Below are 22,233 nucleotides of genomic sequence, written 5' to 3'. Positions count from 1 at the left end.
TTTTAAAACATCCGCTGAGTGCACACGACAGAAATTAACAACAAGAAGCAATCGCAATCAGTAGTCTGTTAGTGTCTTGGGGCCTCAAATACGGCACGCTGGCACAAAAGACTTACATTATACGTTGTTTTGAAGCCATTTGATCGAGTGTTATCCTTAGGTATGTTAGTGTTTTGTAAGGAAAATTGGTAGATGAAGGCCTTGGGGGCAGAATTCAAGGGTTATTTGTTGCTGTAATTGTTGCCAGAGTATGTTGAAGGGGTTATCTAGAGAAACTATTGGTTATGCTAGGAGATAAACTCGTGAGAGGAAGATGGTGGGACTCTCGGGGTGAGTAAAAGGTGTAACTGATGGCAGAACAGAAGGCGACGCCAGGGTACTGGAGTAGTTACACGAGATAAGGGAGGAGGGAGACTTGGGACGTCACCTGTGTGTAAGAGATGAGGTAGTGGTGTTAGATGTGTCCTTGGAACACACGTGTGCTTGATGGTAAAATGTTAGCACATTTGTACTACACGTAATTACAATAATCAGCATCGTGACCATTAATAGCCGTTGGACATGCACTACTAGATAAATGTCACGCACAAATTTCTCCAACAGTTGCATTTCCAGCCATATGAGTTCGTTCTGCTACTGTTTGATTTCTAATACGCTCCCATTTTTCAATAAGTCAGCGTCTAGATCTTTACCTGTCTTAAGAGATCCAACAACGAACTTAACTCTACCTTCCATTCACCTAGCTTAATTTCTCATTCAAATGGATTACAACACTTTCTCAAGATAAGACGGGAGGTCATTTACGTAAAATACTTAGTAAGATTACAATAAACAGTTCTTAGTTTAGGTGCTTAAATTAAGTTGACTTGTCGTCAGTATATAGTGGTTGCAAGGTATGGTACCAAAAACGAGCAACGTTCCGTATCCATTTACGTGCAGTAGCCTCACGTAGCTTCTAGGAAGTTCGAAGTGTATCTAGACGAGATCATGCACTAACCTGTGCAGCTAGTTCAAAATTTGTCACAATCGTCCAGCGCAGCTTCTAGTCAGCTAGAGAGAAATGTAATAGACCTCTCTTGAGGTGTACTGTTGACGACGTATATTTGAGGGTGCACGAGGGCAGAGTCTTTCATGACCGTTGATAACTATTTTGAGGTACATATGTTTGGTTTACGTTACTGTTATTACATAGAAGCTTGAACTAAAGCACCCAACACTGTCGGTGAGAACAGGTAAGCGAGGAAATCACTGAAATAAGCAAGAAGACTCTTATCAGACAACGAATTTATGAACTAACCGCCCAGAAACACATTAGTACCACGATCCGTTCTCCTTCTAACAGCATTGTATTGAACCTCGCTGGAGCAACGAAGCGATCCATTGCGAATAGATGAAGCCCATTCCTGTTTTCAAGAAGAGCAGTCGGACAGATGTGTTACAGGACTATACCGCTGATTTTAGTAATGAAACATTTGGCCTATGAGGGCCGTAAATCCCCACTGTTAATAGCACCATATATGAGCAGTGATCGAGTGAAACTAAGTTCTGCTCGTCCATGAGATCCAAAAGGAAATTTATCACAGTGTCCAAATTGAAGGTGTGTTCGTTGACTATGGGAAGGCATTTGGTAAAATTCTGCGCTGTTGCTTATTGAAAAAATACTAATTTATGGAATATCGCATCAGGTTTGTAAGTGGATTCAGGACTCCTTAGTACTTTCAAACAATCACGTCGATCTAAAAATGCAAATCTTCAGATGTGTAAGTAACTTCAGGCGTACCCAAGTGAGGGTTACAGGGCCATTGCTGCTCACTAGAGCACACTCCTAGCTTTTCAGTTACATTACAGGTGATTTTTTTGATGCAGCAGGCATCAGTATGTATGCGATCCTGCCCAAACGTGTCTTATAGGGTGGCTAGGAAGCTGTTCTCGGATAGGTAGACAACATACAAACAAAACACAACAATGGTTTTTATTAGGATGAAGTACACTACTGGCCATTAAAATTGCTACACCACGAAGATGACGTGTTACAGACGCGAAATTTAACCGACAGGAAGAAGATGCTGTGATATGCAAATGATTAGCTTTTCAGAGCATTCGCAAAAGGTTGGCGCCGGTGGCGACACCTACAACGTGCTGACATGAGGAAAGTTTCCAACCAATTTCTCATACACAAACAGCAGTTGACCGGTGTTGCCTGGTGAAACGTTATTGGGATGCATCGTGCAAGGAGGAGAAATGCGTACCATCAGTTTCCGACTTTCATAAAGATTGGATTGTAGACTATTCCGATTGCGGTTTATCGTATCGCGACATTGCTGCTCGCGTTGGTCGAGATCCAATGACTGTTAGCAGAATATGGAATCGGTGGCTTCAGGAGGGTAATACGGAACGCCGTGCTGGATCCCAACGGCCTCGTATCACTAACAGTCGAGATGACAGGCATGGCTGTAACGGCTCGTGCAGCCACGTCTCGATCCCTGAGTCAACACACGGGGACGTTTGCAAGACAACAACCATCTACCCCAACAGTTCGACGACGTTTGTAGGAGCACGGACTATCAGCTCGGAGACCATGGTTGCGGTTACCCTTGACACTGCATCACAGACAGGAGCGCCTGCGATGGTGTACTCAACAATGAACCTGGGAGCACGAATGGCAAAACGTCATTTTTTCGTATGAATCCAGATTCTGTTTACAGCATCATGATGATCTCATCCGCGTTTGGCGACATCGTGGTGAACGTACATTGGAAGCGTGTTTTCGTCATCGTCATACTAGCGTATCACCCGGCATGATGGTATGGGGTGTCATTGGTTACACGTCTCGGTCATCTCTTGTTCGCATTGACGGCACTTTGGACAGTGGACGTTATATTTCAGATGTGTATGCCCCGTGGCTCTACCCTTCATTCGATCCCTGCGAAGCCCTACATTTCAGCAGATTAATGCCCGACCGCATGTTACAGGTCCTGTAGGGGCCTTTCTGGATACAGAAAATGTTCGACTGCTGCCCTGTCCAGGACGTTCTCCAGATCTCTCACCAATTGAGAACGTCTAGTCAATGGTGGCCGAGCAACTGGCTCGTCACAATGCGCCAGTCAATACTGTTGACAAACTGTGGTATCGTGTTGAAGCTGCATGAGCAGCTGTACCTGTACACGCCATCCAAGCTCTGTTTAACTCAATGCCCAGGCGTATCAAAGGCGTTATTACGGCCAGAGGTGTTTGTTCTGGGTACTGATTTCTTAGGATCTATGCAACCAAATTGTGTGAAAATGTAATCACATGTCAGTTGTAGTATAATATATTTGTCCAATGAATACCCGTTTATCATCTGCATTTCTTTTTGGTGTAGCAATTCTAATGGCCAGTAGTGTACACTCCTGGAAATGGAAAAAGGAACACATTGACACCGGTGTGTCAGACCCACCATACTTGCTCCGGACACTGCGAGAGGGCTGTACAAGCAATGATCACACGCACGGCACAGCGGACACACCAGGAACCGCGGTGTTGGCCGTCGAATGGTGCTAGCTGCGCAGCATTTGTGCACCGCTGCCGTCAGTGTCAGCCAGTTTGCCGTGGCATACGGAGCTCCATCGCAGTCTTTAGCATGCCGCGACAGCGTGGACGTGAACCGTATGTGCAGTTGACGGACTTTGAGCGAGGGCGTATAGTGGGCATGCGGGAGGCCGGGTGGACGTACCGCCGAATTGCTCAACACGTGGGGCGTGAGGTCTCCACAGTACATCGATGTTGTCGCCAGTGGTCGGCGGAAGGTGCACGTGCCCGTCGACCTGGGACCGGACCGCAGCGACGCACGGATGCACGCCAAGACCGTAGGATCCTACGCAGTGCCGTAGGGGACCGCACCGCCACTTCCCACCAAATTAGGGACACTGTTGCTCCTGGGGTATCGGCGAGGACCATTCGCAACCGTCTCCATGAAGCTGGGCTACGGTCCCGCACACCGTTAGGCCGTCTTCCGCTCACGCCCCAACATCGTGCAGCCCGCCTCCAGTGGTGTCGCGACAGGCGTGAATGGAGGGACGAATGGAGACGTGTCGTCTTCAGCGATGAGAGTCGCTTCTGCCTTGGTGCCAATGATGGTCGTATGCGTGTTTGGCGCGTGCAGGTGAGCGCCACAATCAGGACTGCATACGACCGAGGCACACAGGGCCAACACCCGGCATCATGGTGTGGGGAGCGATCTCCTACACTGGCCGTACACCACTGGTGATCGTCGAGGGGACACTGAATAGTGCACGGTACATCCAAACCGTCATCGAACCCATCGTTCTACCATTCCTAGACCGGCAAGGGAACTTGCTGTTCCAACAGGACAATGCACGTCCGCATGTATCCCGTGCCACCCAACGTGCTCTAGAAGGTGTAAGTCAACTACCCTGGCCAGCAAGATCTCCGGATCTGTCCCCCATTGAGCATGTTTGGGACTGAATGAAGCGTCGTCTCACGCGGTCTGCACGTCCAGCACGAACGCTGGTCCAACTGAGGCGCCAGGTGGAAATGGCATAGCAAGCCGTTCCACAGGACTACATCCAGCATCTCTACGATCGTCTCCATGGGAGAATAGCAGCCTGCATTGCTGCGAAAGGTGGATATACACTGTACTAGTGCCGACATTGTGCATGCTCTGTTGCCTGTGTCTATGTGCCTGTGGTTCTGTCAGTGTGATCATGTGATGTATCTGACCCCAGGAATGTGTCAATAAAGTTTCCCCTTCCTGGGACAATGAATTCACGGTGTTCTTATTTCAATTTCCAGGAGTGTAGATTGACAATACTTAACTTTGGGTCGCAAGCAACTGGCGACATGCATATAATCAATGTTCTTCGTTGTATACAAAGTCTATGCGAGTAACTCACACGAGTTCATATGGATCACTAATCATGGCCCTTCTGGTGCGCGGTTTCTAGTTCAGGTCTGCTGGTGCCCCCGGTAGTGTGCGCCTTCCACTGTCCGGCCGAGCCTGGCAGGAACGGCGCTTATATTCTCTTCGGATAGGGGCCGCTCCTGTCGTGGTGAGGTCCTAGCAGCCTTCTATTGGCTGATGTCGTCTCACAGCCTTCTCTGCGGTTACGTTCTTGATCTTCGTGTCGGCGGTTGTCGTTACACCGGAACAGTATGTGCTTGCGATATGCATGAGGCTGCTAAAACAGCAGCCCACTTTGGAAATATGTTCACTGGTTTGCCTGCCTGCGGGTGTTGACTTCTGTAATTCAGTTCGACAATACGGAGAGGATTAGGGGAATGTCTGCATATTGTGACGCGCCTGCTTCTCTGCATCTGCATCTATGGCATGGTGTTTATGAAGAATCAAAACATTCGAGATGCTCTGTCCTGTGATATGTGTTATTTTCTGTAGGTCTGGCAGTTTTGACACTTTTATCTTCTAAAAGCATAGAAGTACTTATGAATGATACTGTCTATATAAATCTTTTGGTGGTAAATGTCGGAGGCTCTGTGTAGCTGATCGTCGTTGATACCACTGTATACAGGAAACAAGTGACTACTTTCCGTAGAAGCTAAATAACATGTGTCAATAAAAGCGCCTTTTTAATGCTTCTGAAGAATGTTTTTAATCACCGAAATGTGTTTCGCCTTAATTAAAAAGGCATCTTCAGTGGGTGTTTTGAAATGTTACCTGGTGTTGGTTTACACTTATTGATTTGGATCTAAAACACTTCACATAAAAGATTGAAAGTGAAACGTAAAAGTACTTACAGTTAAAAATTTGTCTCGTTTCTTGAGGACTGTACTGCATTCATTAGTGGGGTAGGAGATTGAACGTCGAATTGTTTTTATTATTTTGTATATTATTAACATGTTCAAGAAATGAGACACACTTTAAACAGTAGCTACATTGTCTAGTACCGTTGTAGCTTAACCTAGAGCTACACATTGGACATTTCTACATCTACATCTACATCCATACTCCGCAAGCCACCTGACGGTGTGTGTCGGAGGGTACCTTGAGTACCAATATCGGTTCTCCCTTCTGTTCCAGTCTTGTATTGTTCATGGAAAGAAGGATTCTCGGTATGCCTCTGTGTGGGCTGTAATCTCTCTGATTTTATCCTCATGGTCTTTTCGCGAGATATACGTAGGAGGGAGCAATTTACTGCTTGACTCCTCGGTGAAGGTATGTTCTCGAAACTTCAACAAAAGCCCGTACCGAGCTACCGAGCGTCTCTCCTGCAGAGTCTTCCACTGAAGTTTATCTATCATTTCCAAAATGCTTTCGCAATTACCAAATGATCCTCTAATGAAGCGCGCTGCTCTCCGTTGGATCTTCTCTATCTATTCTATCAACCCTATCTGGTACGGATCTCACAGTGCTGAGCAGTATTCAAGCAGTGGGCGAACAAGCGTACTGTAACCTACTTCCTTTGTTTTCGGATTGCATTTCCTTAGGATTCTTCCAATGAATCTCAGTCTGGCATCCGCTTTACCGACGATCAACTTTATATGATCATTCCATTTTAAATCACTCCTAATGCGTACTCCCAGATAATTTATGGAATTAACTGCTTCCATTTGCTGACCTGCTGTATTGTAGCTAAATGATAAGTGATCTTTCCTTCTATGTATTCGCAGCGCATTACACTTGTCTACATTGAGATTCGATTGCCATTCCATGCAAATTGCTCTCATGTTAATTCATTAGTATCGCAAGATGGGAAATTCGGTTAGTGAAGTTGCCATATTTAGGAAGCAACGTGTCAACAAAAATGAATAATAAAAGAACCATTTGAGTAACAAGAAAAGCGTAAAGTTATGCAATTAACTTAATAATAAGTTAATTTTTCCTGATCCACAAAACCTTTCACCTTAACAAAACTGATTATACAGAGTGTATCATAATTAAGGGCGTCAACGCGTACAGTTGAAAGTCACAATACTACAAGTAAAAAAGTATGAGCAAAAGTGGACTCTTAACAAGTGTACCTTAAGAGCTATGAACACTTCTTCATCTTCGACACTATGAATCAAATCTCTTCTGCTGCAAACTCTCGGCTTTCCATATTTTCAGAGGTGGCAGTGTGGAGCTGAACAATGAAATAGACGTCAGGTAAGCATAGGCTCTAAATTGCTTACCTTAAGAGCTATGAGGACGCTCTTAAGGTATGCGATTGAGAGCCCTTGTTTATCGAGACTTTTTATTTATTTATTTATTTTTGCTTCTGGTACAGCGTACTTTCAACTGTATGCGATTAAGCCATTGATTAGGATACATCCCCTGTATATAACTGAACAAAAACTAAACAGACAATTTACTTCACTGTCTATTACTTAAATTGAACAAAGACAATCAATTATAACGAAAAGTGAAGCTGTTGTTGACAATTTTCAAGTGTAGTTAGCTTAACTGGGCGCATTAATCCATTTAACCTTGAAGATGAGACCTCTGTCATTATATCAGGACCTTGACATAGCATTCTATGACAACTTGTCGTGACAAATCCATAATCAGTAACAAACACTGCTATAAAGTAGACCAATAAGTTCCCCAAAAAGCTAATCGTACGCTGCGTAGTCATATTACGCACACACGTTTTAGGTGAGAACGGTGTCTGATACATCGTGGTCCAATTTTCTCATAGTTGCATTCTTTTATTTTTTACTTCCTATGGCTTTAAATGCAGCGTCAGATTACATCAGTAATACAGCATCAGATTACATCTGGCGCATTTTAAGATAGATGATATATATATAATATATATATATATATATATATATATATATATATATATATATATATATATATAATAAAGATTATAAGATAAAATACTGATAACGACAAATGTATACAATATCAAGTCATATAGAATAAAATAATAGATGATGTATTAATTCCATACAGTAAAGTATGGAATTAATACATCATCTACTGTTTTATTCTGTATGACTTGATATTGTATGCATTTGTCGATATCAGTATTTTATGGACAATAAATAGTTTAGACAAGAAGAGAATAGAAGCTTTCGAAATGTGGTGCTACAGAAGAATGCTGAAGATTAGATGGGTAGATCACATAACTAATGAGGAGGTATTGAATAGAATTGGGGAGAAGAGGAGTTTGTGGCACAACTTGACTAGGAGAATGAATCGGTTGATAGGACATGTTCTGAGGCATCAAGGGTTCACCAATTTAGTACTGGAGGGCAGGGTGGAGGCTAAAAATCGTAGAGGCAGACCAAGAGATGAATACACTAAGCAGGTGCAGAAGGATGTAGGCTGCAGTAGGTACTGGGAGATAAAGAATCTTGCACAGGATAGAGTAGCATGGAGAGCTACATCAACCAGTCACTGGACTGAAGACCACAACAACAACAACTTGAAAATATCCATCCATCTTTTTCAGGTCGTTTTCAAGAGTAATTCCTGAAGTCTCGAAGTCGACAGACTGGCTAATTAAACATATGTGGTCGGCGTAAATGAACTTTTAGGGTTGAAGTTTGGTAGGTCAGATACGTACACATTGAAGAGCACAGGAGAAAGAACTGATCCCTGGGAAAGGCCGTCGTTCAGTTGGTAATTGCGGCTTTTCTTGCCATTGAGGTGTACTTCGATGTGTCTATTTGCCAGCATGTTGTTAAGTAGTGTGGCCAGTTTTTTACGAGGTATGATGCATAAGAATTTCAGTAGCATTCCTTGTCTCCGTACTGTGTCATACCCAGACGATAGATCAATAAATACAGCTGTGGATTTTTTCTTTTCTTCAAAGCCCCTTTCGATACGTGTGGTTGCTGCTAGTACCTGGTCGCTGCAGCTCCTCTTATATCTAAAGCCAGCCTGTTGAACTGGTATCTTCTCCTCAACAGTGGGTTTTATTCTTTTGAGAATGAGCCTCTCGAGCAATTTATAGCAGACGCTCAGGGGAACTATGGGTCTGTAGTCTTCAATTTAGCGCCCCACAAACCAAACGTCATCATCGTGTGTAGAGTTCAGGGTGCTTTCCTGTCTTTCCCGGTTTTAGGATTGCTATGATTTTGGTTTTCTTAAAAGGGACTGGCAGTCTTCCAGTCTGTAACATGTCGTTGAAGAATTCTGTCATCCATCGTTGAGCAGTGGGGCCGCTACGCTTAAGAAATTCTGGGTATACGCTGTCGATGTCTGCAACTCTCCCTGTTTTTCTGTACTTAATGGCCTTGGAGATCTCGGCTGTCCCAAAATTCTTTGAGGTATCAGTGCCACGTGTTCTTCCTTTGACGCAGTTCAGTTCTGCTATGATTTCTCTGGTTTTCTTTTTCTCTGTCTCTGGCGTTCTACTCGTAAGTTTCGAAATTCTGTTGGTAACATCATTGGGTCTTATATAGTCAGTATTGTGTAATGTTTTCATTGAAGTCGCACCCAGTCTTGACAGTAAGTGCCACGCCTTTCTACTGGAATGTTCGGAACTCATTTCATTCAATAATTTGTGCTATTTCTCTTGGCGAGCTGAGTCCAAACATTGCGAAAGCTCGTCAGCGACATCAGGGTCGGCATTCTCCAGGTATTCGTTATACAGGTCAGTGCATTCCCGGCTCCATCCAGGAATGTATATTTTCCGATAGCCCCTGGGGACGTACTTTCCGGCGATGAATATAAGCAAGCCCACAAATCACCCCCAAATTTTCTGCTTTTGGAGGAATCTATTGAATGTTAAACTCTAGCTCAGAAGTATAGTTCTCCCAGTTAGATTTACCAAAATTCAATCGGGGTTTAGGAATCGATCTGATGACAGGAATTTGTGTCCCCACGTTGAGCAGAACAAGCCTATGTTGGCTGCGAGGGAAATTCTTGTTGCAGAGTAAAGGTGCATTTTGTACATCTTTTGTGACGAAGCACAAATCTGGGCAGTAGTCTCCACCCCATCTAGCAGAGTGAAATGTGCTCCTGTCTTTGGGATCATATATTAGAAAAGTATTCTGTGTCTCCGCCCATCTGGATACTTCTTCGCCACCTTGTTTGGTATAGTTGTATCCCCATTGAGTGCTGCGATAGTTGTCTCCCATGATGACTGCAGGGTGTTGGATATCTCGGACTGTGTTGTCATTTCAAGCTTGGGCTGGAGGCTTAAAGAGGTTTATAATTTCCATACTGGAAATTTTAAAGTGGATACGATGTTATTCACTGCCTCGATGCAAAGTACACTAGCCTCCACGTGGTGCACCCCGGGCACCGTGACTTGTAACGGCTGAATAGTCTACAATACCAACTGCTGGATCTAAACGGGATTTCCCAGCTTTCTACAAACACAGCATAGTGAATAAATTTGCCTTGATTAAATAATACTGAGACACTGGATGCTCTACTCTCAGCGAAAGTCTCCTACCGCACTACCCTCACCCAAGTTGCCAAGCTGCGTCAAGCTTTCACCTGTGTTGTGCGTATCTCGCAGGCCTTGCACCCTGACCGAGATAAAGCTTTCCCGTTGGTTGGCAGTCCTTCTCATATCTGTGAGTGCTTTTGAATTTATCCTTAAGTTCTAGATTTACCGTCACTTAAATTAAGTACATACAATTGCGAAGACTTCTCATTTACGTATTTTACAACACTTTTCTTAATCATGTGTTTACTCTGTCTGTTCAACTGTCAACGCATCCTTTCGTTGTCTGAATTATTTACTCTTCCAGCTGAATATTTTGACCCTTCAGAAGGGAGTCTTGCTTTTGATCTCCGTCTTCTCTTCACTGACACAGCCCACATTCGTCATATTAGATAATATCGTGGGTTCCGTATTTTTGCGCTGTCTGAGTATGAGACAGACAATTTGTTTCGCTAGTAGCAGCTGCGTAAACTTTAAATGACGACAAGGCCCTTTGTCAAGCTACATGAGTGGTGCTTCATTAGCGGTAGTGACGAGAATAAGGTAGCGACTGTCAGATGCCAACTTCCACCATTTCAGCTTGTCTCTCAGTTACAGCCAACTATTTTCTCAATAATTAATGCCTTGGATGAACTACGAACTGCTAGACTAGCGCGAACTACAAACTGTTCAACTCTGCGTTGCCTCACAGTCCGCTTTAATCCCATACCAGTTTATTTGATTCATTAGATTCGCAGATGAATGGATAATTTGCAGACTGCTATAAAATGCTGCAAGTTGGTATGAGTTCAGAGCTACCGTATGTTGCGATAAGCACCAAGTAATTAGTTGTTTGGTTTCAGGCGGAGTCAGGCGGAGTCGATACCAACTTCCTCTAACGTTCTGCCAAACCCTGGTGTCTCCCGCGAATCTGAGGAGTACTTCATGGGCAACCGGGAGCGCGGTGTAGCCCTCATCTTCAGCCACGAGGTATTTGACGTTCGTCAGTATGCAGATGGGAACCACCGACCAAAAGATAGGCTTGGCACAAAAGTCGACAGAGACGCTCTTCGTGATATGTTCAGAAGTCTTGGTTTCGAAGTACTCTGTTTCGACGATCTATGCCACTACCAAATAAGGAATGAGCTGAGACGGGGTAAGTAATAGTCAAGGGGAGAGGAGAAATAACTGCAGTTCGATTTAAAATTGTTTCTACTGTTTGCAAGCACATTTAATTCAACATAGAGATGGCTAAGTACGAGGGCAGTCTTTTACGTGTTTACGGAACCAGCAAAAAACGCTTCCTTAGTACAAATCGTTGTACTGTTTCCAAAAATATTCACCACTAAAATTAATACCCTTTTGCATGCGTGAGAACAAATAACGGAAAAGTATTTTCTTTTCTAAGAATGGCAACTCATAAACAAATGTACTCAAAGTACTGAAATGGTGATGAGAATCCACACAACGGTGGATCAGTGACGTCATCAGACAGCTGTCAAACATTGAAAAATTTGTAGTGAGAAATATTTGGCGCTGTTAGCTTTTTTTCCCCTTCATTATGGCAAACAACTTATCTACAGTCCTGCTTCATTTCTGTTAAAATAGTTTCTTGCTTCTGAATTTCAATGTCCTTTCTATACATACTAGCATAGTAATGGTTGGATCTTGATGAAAACATAGTGTCAGAGAAACAAAGCCGGCCGGAGTGGCCGTGCGGTTCTAGGCGCTGCAGTCTGGAGCCGAGCGACCGCTACGGTCGCAGGTTCGAATCCTGCCTCAGGCATGGATGTGTGTGATGTCTTTAGGTTAGTTAGGTTTAATTAGTTCTAAGTTCTAGGCGACTGATGACCTCAGAAGTTAAGTCGCATAGTGCTCAGAGCCATTTGAGCCAGAGAAACAAATTTTGGTGTTCCCTAGTTTCTCTGCATAATCTGCTAATACCATTTTATCCATGTTGCAAAGACGACAGTTGTTCATCTCCTATATACCCTTAACCGTATGTGCAAAGGGCTTTTTATACTTACACTGTAGCAAGCGCCGAGCGTAGGTCCCCTGTAATGTTCAAAAATATACGCGCGCTTTTCATATTGGTTTAAACACTGCGTCAATATCGTGTCTTCTGGACACGCTGCTGAAGCGATCTGTAACTGTTTTGACGAATGGGAAGTAAACTTCCGCCTTAATTGTTTCGTTTACATTAGAAGCACCAGAACTTTTATGGCGTAGTGTCCTGCTTATCTCTTTGTCCGGGTAGCCGTTTCTTCTGAAGGCAATTTTTAAATGATCGAGCACCAAGTACTGTGGTTCACATATCCTTTCAGTTCGGTCCGTCAACGTTTTTATCACTCCTTTTCCTGCTCGCGATTGTGACTGAAATTTCTCTGAAGGTATCTGTCCGTATGAGTGGGCGTTCTGTAAACTTTCCACCCTGAAGTTCGTTGAGTTCTTTAACTACCTGTACAACCAAAAATGAAATTTGACCTCCTTTCTCTTTGTCTATCGCGAAATTTATATTAGAATTAATAGTTTGTGATTAATTTTATGTCTTTTGACGTGAAATAATTAACTGACTATTGCCTGACAGCTGGAACTGTCATGATGAAGATTGATGCGACGTTTTCGGTAGGTTTTCCTGATATAGTTGATACTTGTGGCAAACAAATTATTCTACATCATAAGCATTCAACTGTTTCTCTATTCTCTGATTTCTAAGGTAATGGTTGTGACATGTCTAGTGGAATCAAATGAACAAGCGATCATTTTCTTGGAAGTGCTTCACAAAATAACCACTTTCGTAGGATTTCCTTTTTGTCTTGCAACACCGAAACTATTGAGTGCTGTTTGGTTTTGTGAGTGGATAGATGCAGTTAGCTGGTCTCAAGCCAACGGGTCATGGCAATCAGCCACCAGGAAACTGCTAAATACGAATGGCTTGTAGCCAAACCACCGAAAGGAGAACCTCAGAGAACTGTCATAAACTGTATAGAGAAAATAATTGACGATGCTAAATTATCTGTACTTGGAAAGGGACTAAATTTCGCACCGATGCCGACAACAACAATATCAACAGCGCAATTCAATAACGCAGTGGAACTGACCTCTCTTCCACTTCCACGTGATGCTTCAGAGGAAATACGACGGAAAACATGCTGTGAACTTACTAGAGCGACCCCCCCCCCCCCCCCCCCGAAGCCAAACATCTCAAAGGGAGAGAGAAAAGCACTGAAACGGCACCGTGAAGATGTCGAGAATGTCATCCTTCATCCTCCCAGCAACAAAGGGAAATTGAACAGTCCTGCTACCACGTAACTTATATAAGCAAAAACTGACGACCCATTGGAAGGCGACGCCTATAGGAGAACTGAGGACGAGCCTACCAACAGAGTGAAAAGGAAGACAATTGAGCTTCTCCAGCACAACTTTCCAGATAAGAATAGGAGGAAGAATCTTCGTCCACGAGCAGCTACCCCTTCCAGACTTTACTAACTACCTGAAGTCAACATGGAACGAATGCATCTCCGCCCTGCCATCCTGATTTAGGTTTTCTGTGATTTCCCTAAATCGCTCCAGTCAAATGCCTCTGAAAGGGCACGACCGACTTCCTTCCCCGTCCTTCCCTAATCCGATGAGACCGATGACCTCGCTGTTTGGTCCCTTCCCCCAAAACAATACCCCGAGAGCAACAATGGAGCACCAACACATGAATTAGCAAAACACCTGCCGTTAATGCTCAGCCCGTTTGCGGGCGAATGTCTGCAGCACATAAGAAATTCGGCGAACTTCGTCCAGCAGGTGCAAAACATCCGTTTGGGCTACGACGAGCTCATCTTAAGCTTCGACGTGGTAGCCCACTTTACTAGAGTATCCCTGAGAGACTCGTTAAGCCTCACAGGAGAAATGTTCGGACCAACGCTAACGAAAGTGTTCGAATTCGTGCTTACGTCAACGTACTTCCTGTTCAGTGGGAACCACTACGACCGTATGGTGCAGTAGCGATGGGCTGCCCACTGTCACCAATAGCGGCCAATATTTTTATGGAGGCTTTTGAAGAAGAAGCCCTGCAGTCGGCAGTCTCCAAACCCATTTGATTTTTTCGACATGTAGACGATGAATTCGTAATGGACGGCATCGCCTACAAGGCTTCCTGCAGCACATGAAATCGCTGCCACCAGAATACCAAGTTCACGATGGAGGTTGAAAAATCCACCTGATCGCATTTCTGGAAGTGCTCATCAAACGAAGACCACATGGATCACTAGGACACAGTATGTATCGCAAACTGACACTTGCGGGTTGGTACCTGCATGCCTCCAGCGGTCATGTTCCTTCCCAGCGAGAAGATGGCCCGGGCACACGGGTGCACAGAGCACGCGAATTCTCGGACCATGACAGCTTAGCAGATGAAATGCAGCACTTACAGGCCGTGTTCCGCACGAACGTTACAAGAACCTCCACATAAAACGTGCACTGAGACCGAAGAACCCGAGATCGCAGCCTGCCGAGGACGAAGACAGATCGGCTGCGACACCGATTTCACTGTCCGTCCGGAACACGTCGGCAAAGATCGGCAGAATGCTCCGAAACTACAATATCAAGTGCTTATTTCGCCCTCCATGCAATACGAAAACCTTATTAGGATCAGGAAAGACGACTTAGGACTCCGAAAAAGCGTACACTACTGGCCATTAAAATTGCTACACCATGAAGAAATGCAGATGATTAAGGAGTATTCATTGGACAAATATATTATACTACAACTGACATGTGATTACATTTTCAAGCAATTTGGGTGCATAGATCCTGAGAAATCAGTACCCAGAACAACCACCTCTGGGCGTAATAACGGCCTTGATACGCCTGGGCATTGAGTCAAACAGAGCTTGGATGACGTGTACGGGTACAGCTGCCCATGCAGATTCAACACGGTACCACAGTTCATCAAGAGTAGTGACTGGCATATTGTGACGAGCCAGTTGCTCTGCCAACATTGACCAGATGTTTTCAATTGCTGAGAGATCTGGAGAATGTGTTGGCCAGGGCAGCAGTCGAGCGTTTTCTGTATCCAGAAAGGTCCGTACAAGACCTGCAAAATGCGGTCGTGCATTGTCCTACTGAAATGTAGTGTTTCGCAGGGATCGAATGAAGGGTAGAGCCGCGGGTCGTAACACATTTGAAATGTAACGTCGACTGTTCAAAATGCGGTCAATGCGAACAAGAGGTGACCGAGACGTGTAACGAATGGCACCCCATACCATCACGCCGGGTTATACGTCAGTATGACGATGACGAATACGCGCTTCCAATGTGCGTCCACCGCGATGTCTCCAAACACGGATGCGACCATCATGATGTCTTGCAAATTGACTCAGGGATCGAGACGTGGCTGCACGATCCGTTACAGCCATGCGGAGGAGAGGCCTGTCATGTCGATTGCTAGTGATACGAGGCCGTTGGTATCCAGCAAGGCGTTCCGTATTACCCTCCTGAACCCATCGATTCCATATCCTGCTAACAGTCATTGGATATCGACCACCGGGAGCAGCAATGTCGTGATACGATAAACCGCAATCGCGATAGGCTACAATCCGACCTTTATCAAAGTCGGAAGCGCGATGGCACGCATTTCTCTTCCTTACACGAGGCATCACAACAACGTTCCACCAGGCAACGCCTGTCAATTGCTGTTTGTGTATGAGAAATCGGTTGGAAACGTTCCCCATGTCAGCATGTTGTAGGTGTCGCCATCGGCGCCAGCCTTGTGTGAATGCACTGAAAAGCTAATCATTTGCATATCGCAGCATCTTCTTCCTGTCGATCAAATTTCGCGTCTGTAGCACCTCATCTTCGTGGTGTAGCAGTTTTAATGGCCAGTAGTGTAGTTTACCCCATGCCTTGCCAGTGTGGGGAAATGTATTAGGTGGACCAGACCATTCGGTTGTTACAGGAGAGACGCACTGAATTTAAACTTCACACAGACAACGTACAGCCAATAAAGTGCGTCTTGGCAGAGCACTGCATCTCCAACTGGCATGACATGAACTACGATGGCACAAAGGTGTTGCAGCAATCGAACACCTTCTGGGATTGATGCAGTGGAGATCCGACTACTTGTCGAGATAACAAGTAAGGACAGCGGCTTTCAGTTTAGGAAGGCCCGGGATGCAGCCTTGAGTATCATCAAATTATATCTGCAGTCTACAACAGAATCTGCTCTGGTCAGGACATCTGGAGAAGAAGAAGAAGAAGACGAGTTTTCTCCACAGGGACTGAAATATGCATGTGGCCACGACCGCGGAAGGACTGCGGTTCTTATTATGTCGATGCGCGTCGCGCTTCCCCCACCACCCTGCGCCGAGCTTCCCCCACCACCTTCCGCGTACTGCGCTATAGCACCGTGATGGAGGGTGCAGAAGAGGAATAAACACTATACAGAGTCGGCATCCGTCAGTCAGTCTCCAGGAACGCCAGAAGTGTCACGCCTTTTGAACGACACCACCCGCTGAATACCTGAGAACTATTCAAGATTTCCCGACGCCGGGATAATCTAAAATCACACAGGGAATATTGACACCGCTAATGATAGAACACGGATGAAACAAAATATCTAAAGCTGAATGTTAAAAATTCCTGGGTATGAATACTGATCAAAATTTTAATTGGAAATTACATACTGCTTACTTTTTCAAACAGTTATGTTCAGTAGCATTTGCTTTACGTCTAATTGCTTATTTGGGCCATGAAAGCTTTAGAAAACTATTTTACATTCTTCCAACATAATGGCGTAAGAGTAATATCTGGTGTCCATCTGCAAGCCTTACGTAGTCACTTTATAAAGAACAGCAACACAGCGGAATAGCTCTGTTATGAAGTTTGTTATGAACAGCCAGTCAGAATTTGGAAACAACTGCAGCATTGATAAACATATCATTTACTAAAATCTAATACATAAATATTTTGAATATTCTATTTATTGTTACACCTATAATATCGTTTATTATCATGCTTGCATCATTAGCAAAGCGTTATGTTTCTGCTTATCGAGGAAGAGAGGTCTTTTGTATACAGAAAGAATAAGAACACTCCCACTATTCGACCTTGCGGAGCACCAGTAGGAAATTTTTTCCCCATTCAGAAAAAAACTCAGAATGAAAACTTACTGAATACTATCAATTAAACAGCAGCTGGAACACTGACTCTTCCTACCTTGCAAGTAATAAATTTAAAGCCTGTTCAAAACACTGTTGTGATTTTCGCAGTTGAATGCTGCATAGTGATAGAGAAAACCAGGGTCTGGTAGGTGAAATTTTGTCATTTGGCTTTTTTTGACACATGGTAAGTGACATGCTTTGAGGCATGATCGGCGGAGAAGCCCTTTTGGAAACTGAATAAGACAGACTCAAAATTTGCAATTTATAGTTACACTAAAAAATTCATGGAGTGTCTCACCCCTGGAATGAAACCTTCTTCACATCTTTTGAGGAAGAAGTTAACCCTTTCATAATTGATGGGACACAAATATCCCAATAAATTAATGTGCAGTTTCGAGACAGGGATACCTGGATCTTGTATTTATCTACTTCTACCATGTAGTGAGAAGCTTTCGGAACTTGGAGAAAAGTACTATGTGTCATGGGGTGAGTAGAGGGGCAAGAAAGATTCCGAACCATCTTAAGGGGTGGCCTACATCAGGGGCAGGTGTGCACTCAGGAGCAAACCTAATGTTCACCTTTGATTGACAAGTACTTAACCTATTGTTCTGTTAAGTGCTTTTCCATGTCACCCCCATTTCCTTCTCATTGACAGGCACTTAACCTATTATTCCCCCACCCCCGCCCCCTCCTCCAATCCCGTCCCCCCTCGCTGCTACAGGTACACTTTCAGGTCTGAGTACTTGGAATAGGTCCCCTTCTCCCTCTTATCAATTTCATTGACTATTTAATTAAATTGATCAATTAGTTAACCTCTCTGGTGGGAAAGTGCCACGCCCCCCTGCCATGTCCCCCTGGTGGGAAGTTCAAATTCCATTAGGACAATGCAACCTCTATTAATCTTAGAAAGTGGTGGGAATAAAGGGCACCTCCACTAACCTAAGTCATCCAACCGCCACCTCTTCCTAGGAATTGGTGGAAAAAAGGCTCAGTTGATCGATCATTTGGAGGGTATTCAGTTGTAGTGTATGGAATATTGTTTAAACAATTTAGACATTGTGTGGAATATTGTTTATTTAAACAATTTAGGGGATTCAAGGCATTTCGTGAGATATATGGAAATTGGTGGAGGGGAAGGATCTCATAACAGGAAATTCAAGGTTATATTGTTTATTTATAAAAAATTCAGTTTTGGGGGGATAGGATTTATCTTGCTCATCATTCTCTGCTTTTTCAGACATGTAGGTCTTTCAAAAAGCAATGACATGGGGCAAACATGCTGCATAACCTAAGGTTCAGTACTGTACTCTGTGTGTCTTAACTTAATGTTTGGGCCTTTGTCGGCACTTAACCTATTGTTCCATTAACTGGTTTCCATGACACCCCCATTTCCTTGAACTATTGTGCCGCCTTTGATACCAAATTAAGTAATCAGTTATGTCCTCTCACCATTTTCTAGTATACTTTTCGAACTTCACAAGCTTTTCAACGCCATTTCTGGGGCATTCTTCTTTTTCACCCACCCCCTTAAACTATTGTACTGCGTTTCACATAAAAATTATGCAAATTAACGTTGTGTTCTGCATATAACCTGATATTCTGCCCCATGTTACCCACTCACGCACTCCCACCATTAACTACTGTACCACTAACACCGCATTGACATAAAAAATTTATGCAAATTAATTAAATCGGTATTCTTCACATGTATGGGGCAGTTTTTCTTAATTCGCAGCATCCTATTGGTTGGTTATACAGAACTCCAAGGCGTGCTCACGCTGGTCTCATATGTGATGACGCATAGCTGTGGTATGTGGTATGGTCCAGCACCAAGAGAGATGTTTCAATGCTTTCCAGAGTAGCACAGAGTGCATTGTTCCTAGCGATCCTTTCGCCATTGTTTTCTGCAGACGGCACTTTCAGCGGTAACATTATTTTGCACAGATCGCTGGATTGTACTGGCAATTAAACACAGCAAAAGTTGTCTACAGATCATCAAATACATACAAGACTCACAAGAATATTGGAAGCCAGGATCATATTTACCAGTGTAACTACAATTGAATATTACTATTGCTGCTACAATCTGACACCGATCGATGTACAGGTAATGTCTCTTGACAGCTGTGGTTCTGGAACGAATCTCAGTATCACTAGCGAACTCTTGCAGATTGCATAGTGTTCCAGAAATACTTAACGTGCACTTTTGTAAGAGTTTCCATGATGTCTCGGCTTGTATGCACGGAAATTCTTGCCCCAACAGAACCTGTTTACGAAAATAGCGCAGAATAACGTGTCACCCTTCCTGCTTTCAACATAAGCAACCGTTCCCACCGCTAAAAGCCTGTGCACGCTCACGAAAACATCGTTAATCATAAAAGCATTCTTGTTGTTTGGAAAGAGAGCACTCTCTAAGCACAAACGGGGAAATCAGAACAGTTACACAAACAGAATTCGAAACACTGTCAAACACAAGAGAAAAAAATGGCCGGTATTTTCGGTATCCTACAGCTACAGGACTGGAGATGTCCTAATGCCACAGTGGCGGATGAGTGACGGCATCCTCGCCAGAGATGGATGGTCTGCTTCATCTTGTCTTTGAAAGCTTGCTTTCTCTGAACTTTCTGTACATACCTTGTCTCCATCTTGTTCGAATCAGTTTGTAGATGTTCCTATGTCCCGGCACCATGGATGTCTTGTGAATGAATAGAGCATTATGATTGTATTTTGTTCAGATCACCATATTGCATCGACAATTAAACCCTGCAATGTGCCCTACATATCGTAAAATACAGGAAGACTCCTACTCAATTACACTGCTCTCCCACTGAGGGCAGGAGCTTGAATATTAGAGTGCAAAACAGATCTCCAACCTAGCAATATATCACCACATACTGTGTCGATATAGTAAACATACATTTCCTATCCTTTGCCATACAAAATCATCTCTTTTACATCATTCGTGCATATACCACGAAGACAGACAGCACCATATATACTCCTCGCAGCACTGGATATTTCCATGCAAGGGCAGCTGTCATCAACCCCAGACAGGTGACCAGAGCGCACTCAGCAGACCGAAGTCACTCTCAGAACTGTTCCACAAATTCAGACTCCTTTCCCCTCGGCACAAACAAGTCACTGTTTCTAATCCAGACTTGCTTGTTTGCTCGCTTTTCTACACCCATCTCCAGTCTCGGGGATTACAAGAACACATGTATTTTTGCATGGGTTGCCATAATATTATACTGTTTTCGCGGTACTTCTCGATATCAAGCACACAGCAGTATCCTATCGATCGCACGCACAACATAATTCCGAAGACACAAACTGGAAATTATTTCTCTACAAAACACGAAACTAGGTGGGGTGTGCTGTAAACAGCTGACTAACTAGAAAGTTATGCGGAAACTCGAGAAAAATAGAGAAAACTGATATTTCACTCACACATACCGGTGCCGGTGATGTAGCAGATCCCAAATCATCCCTACAATGTACAAGGTGAACTAAGGTGTTTCTCATGTCTAGAGATCCAGTAAACGTCTCCTCCACATGCCAGATGCACACACCACAATCGATTTTCTGTCAACTAAATACAGGAGCGAAATGTGCAGAAGCAGTCAACCGAACAATTTACTTGGGAGGGAATAACGGTCCAGCACAAACACACCTCCATATTCAGTCTCAAATTTCCATACTATCACGAAAGCTATCCAACACATACAAAGTATTGATTCACTCCATTAATACCCACCTAACATAACACAAAAGGAACTGTAATCAGCTGTAGCGGAAATAATTTTAATAGAAAAGAAGAAGGATTAAAACTAGACAAGATATAGCGGTCGACTTTGTACCAACGGAGTGACAATCGATTACCTGTAATCGAGAGAGATGGCACACATTTTTACCTAAATCATCCAATGTATCATGTGTAAAGTACTGCAGCTGCATACGACTAGAATGCAGGCTATATCACATGACTAAAGCATCCAAATAGAATACTGGAAAAAAATCGACCTTCAGCAACTTGTCCTTCTCTACAATTAATGTGCCCAACTACGTTGCGTATAAATATCACTCTGTTCTTGTTCTTCTTAACTGTATGCTATTAAATTAAGGCACTTTGAGATCAGTTGCTATAGATCGATATGGTGGGTTAAGCTCCAGTACTTGGTTACATCCCGAGAAATGTGGTTCACTTGGAGGGGTTAGGACTAGGAAGCTCTATTCAGTCAAGAGAGGTGAAGAATAGCTATATTTGTCTGCTCGGTTGAGGATTAATTGGGTAGCGATGTTGCGGGGTAGGCTGGTCAATGCCGAGGTGAGGACGGTCTTTTAAAGTAGGAGGGCGAGATAGCTCTGTGACCGCCATAAGCAGAGAGATTGATCGAGTACTATGCGTGAGGTCTCAGAAATATGTATAGCCTGGTCTGGTATACTTGGATCGTTTTTATGTGTTCGAGAATTAAGTGTGAATGGATGTACTGAGCAGTCACCTACCAATGCTCGCAATGATACTTGCAAAGTAGACGAGGTATGGTTTAGCTATGATACTGAAATTAGGAAAACATGCTGTCACATGATTGGCCAGTGTTGGACTTGCTGTAAAATTTTTCACGATATCAGTTGTGATGGTTAATATTGCAGTAGAACCGTGGTGTATTATCCATACCGGCCGTGCATTGGGTACCACATAATGATTGCGTGACAATGCTTGTATGAGTTGGGGAACAAATTTTGGTTGATGTACCGCAACTTCT

At 43.8% G+C, this 22,233-nt stretch overlaps 1 protein-coding gene across 2 annotated transcripts in view; it reads left to right on the top strand.

The window, feature by feature from the left end:
• The window catches only part of LOC126417518 (caspase-1-like), a 180,302-nt gene that overhangs the window by 88,362 nt on the left and 69,707 nt on the right, over nt 1-22,233 (top strand). For both annotated transcript variants that reach the window (XM_050085124.1, XM_050085125.1), the window contains exon 3: nt 11,183-11,475. In XM_050085124.1, coding sequence (XP_049941081.1) covers nt 11,183-11,475 — 293 coding nt within the window. The remainder of the gene's footprint in view (nt 1-11,182; nt 11,476-22,233) is intronic.

Source organism: Schistocerca serialis, chromosome 1 (assembly GCF_023864345.2).
Source record: "Schistocerca serialis cubense isolate TAMUIC-IGC-003099 chromosome 1, iqSchSeri2.2, whole genome shotgun sequence".
NCBI classification, from domain to species: domain Eukaryota; kingdom Metazoa; phylum Arthropoda; class Insecta; order Orthoptera; family Acrididae; genus Schistocerca; species Schistocerca serialis.
The sequence above is the reverse complement of the archived record's forward strand: the minus strand, read 5'-3'. Positions and strand labels throughout refer to the sequence as shown.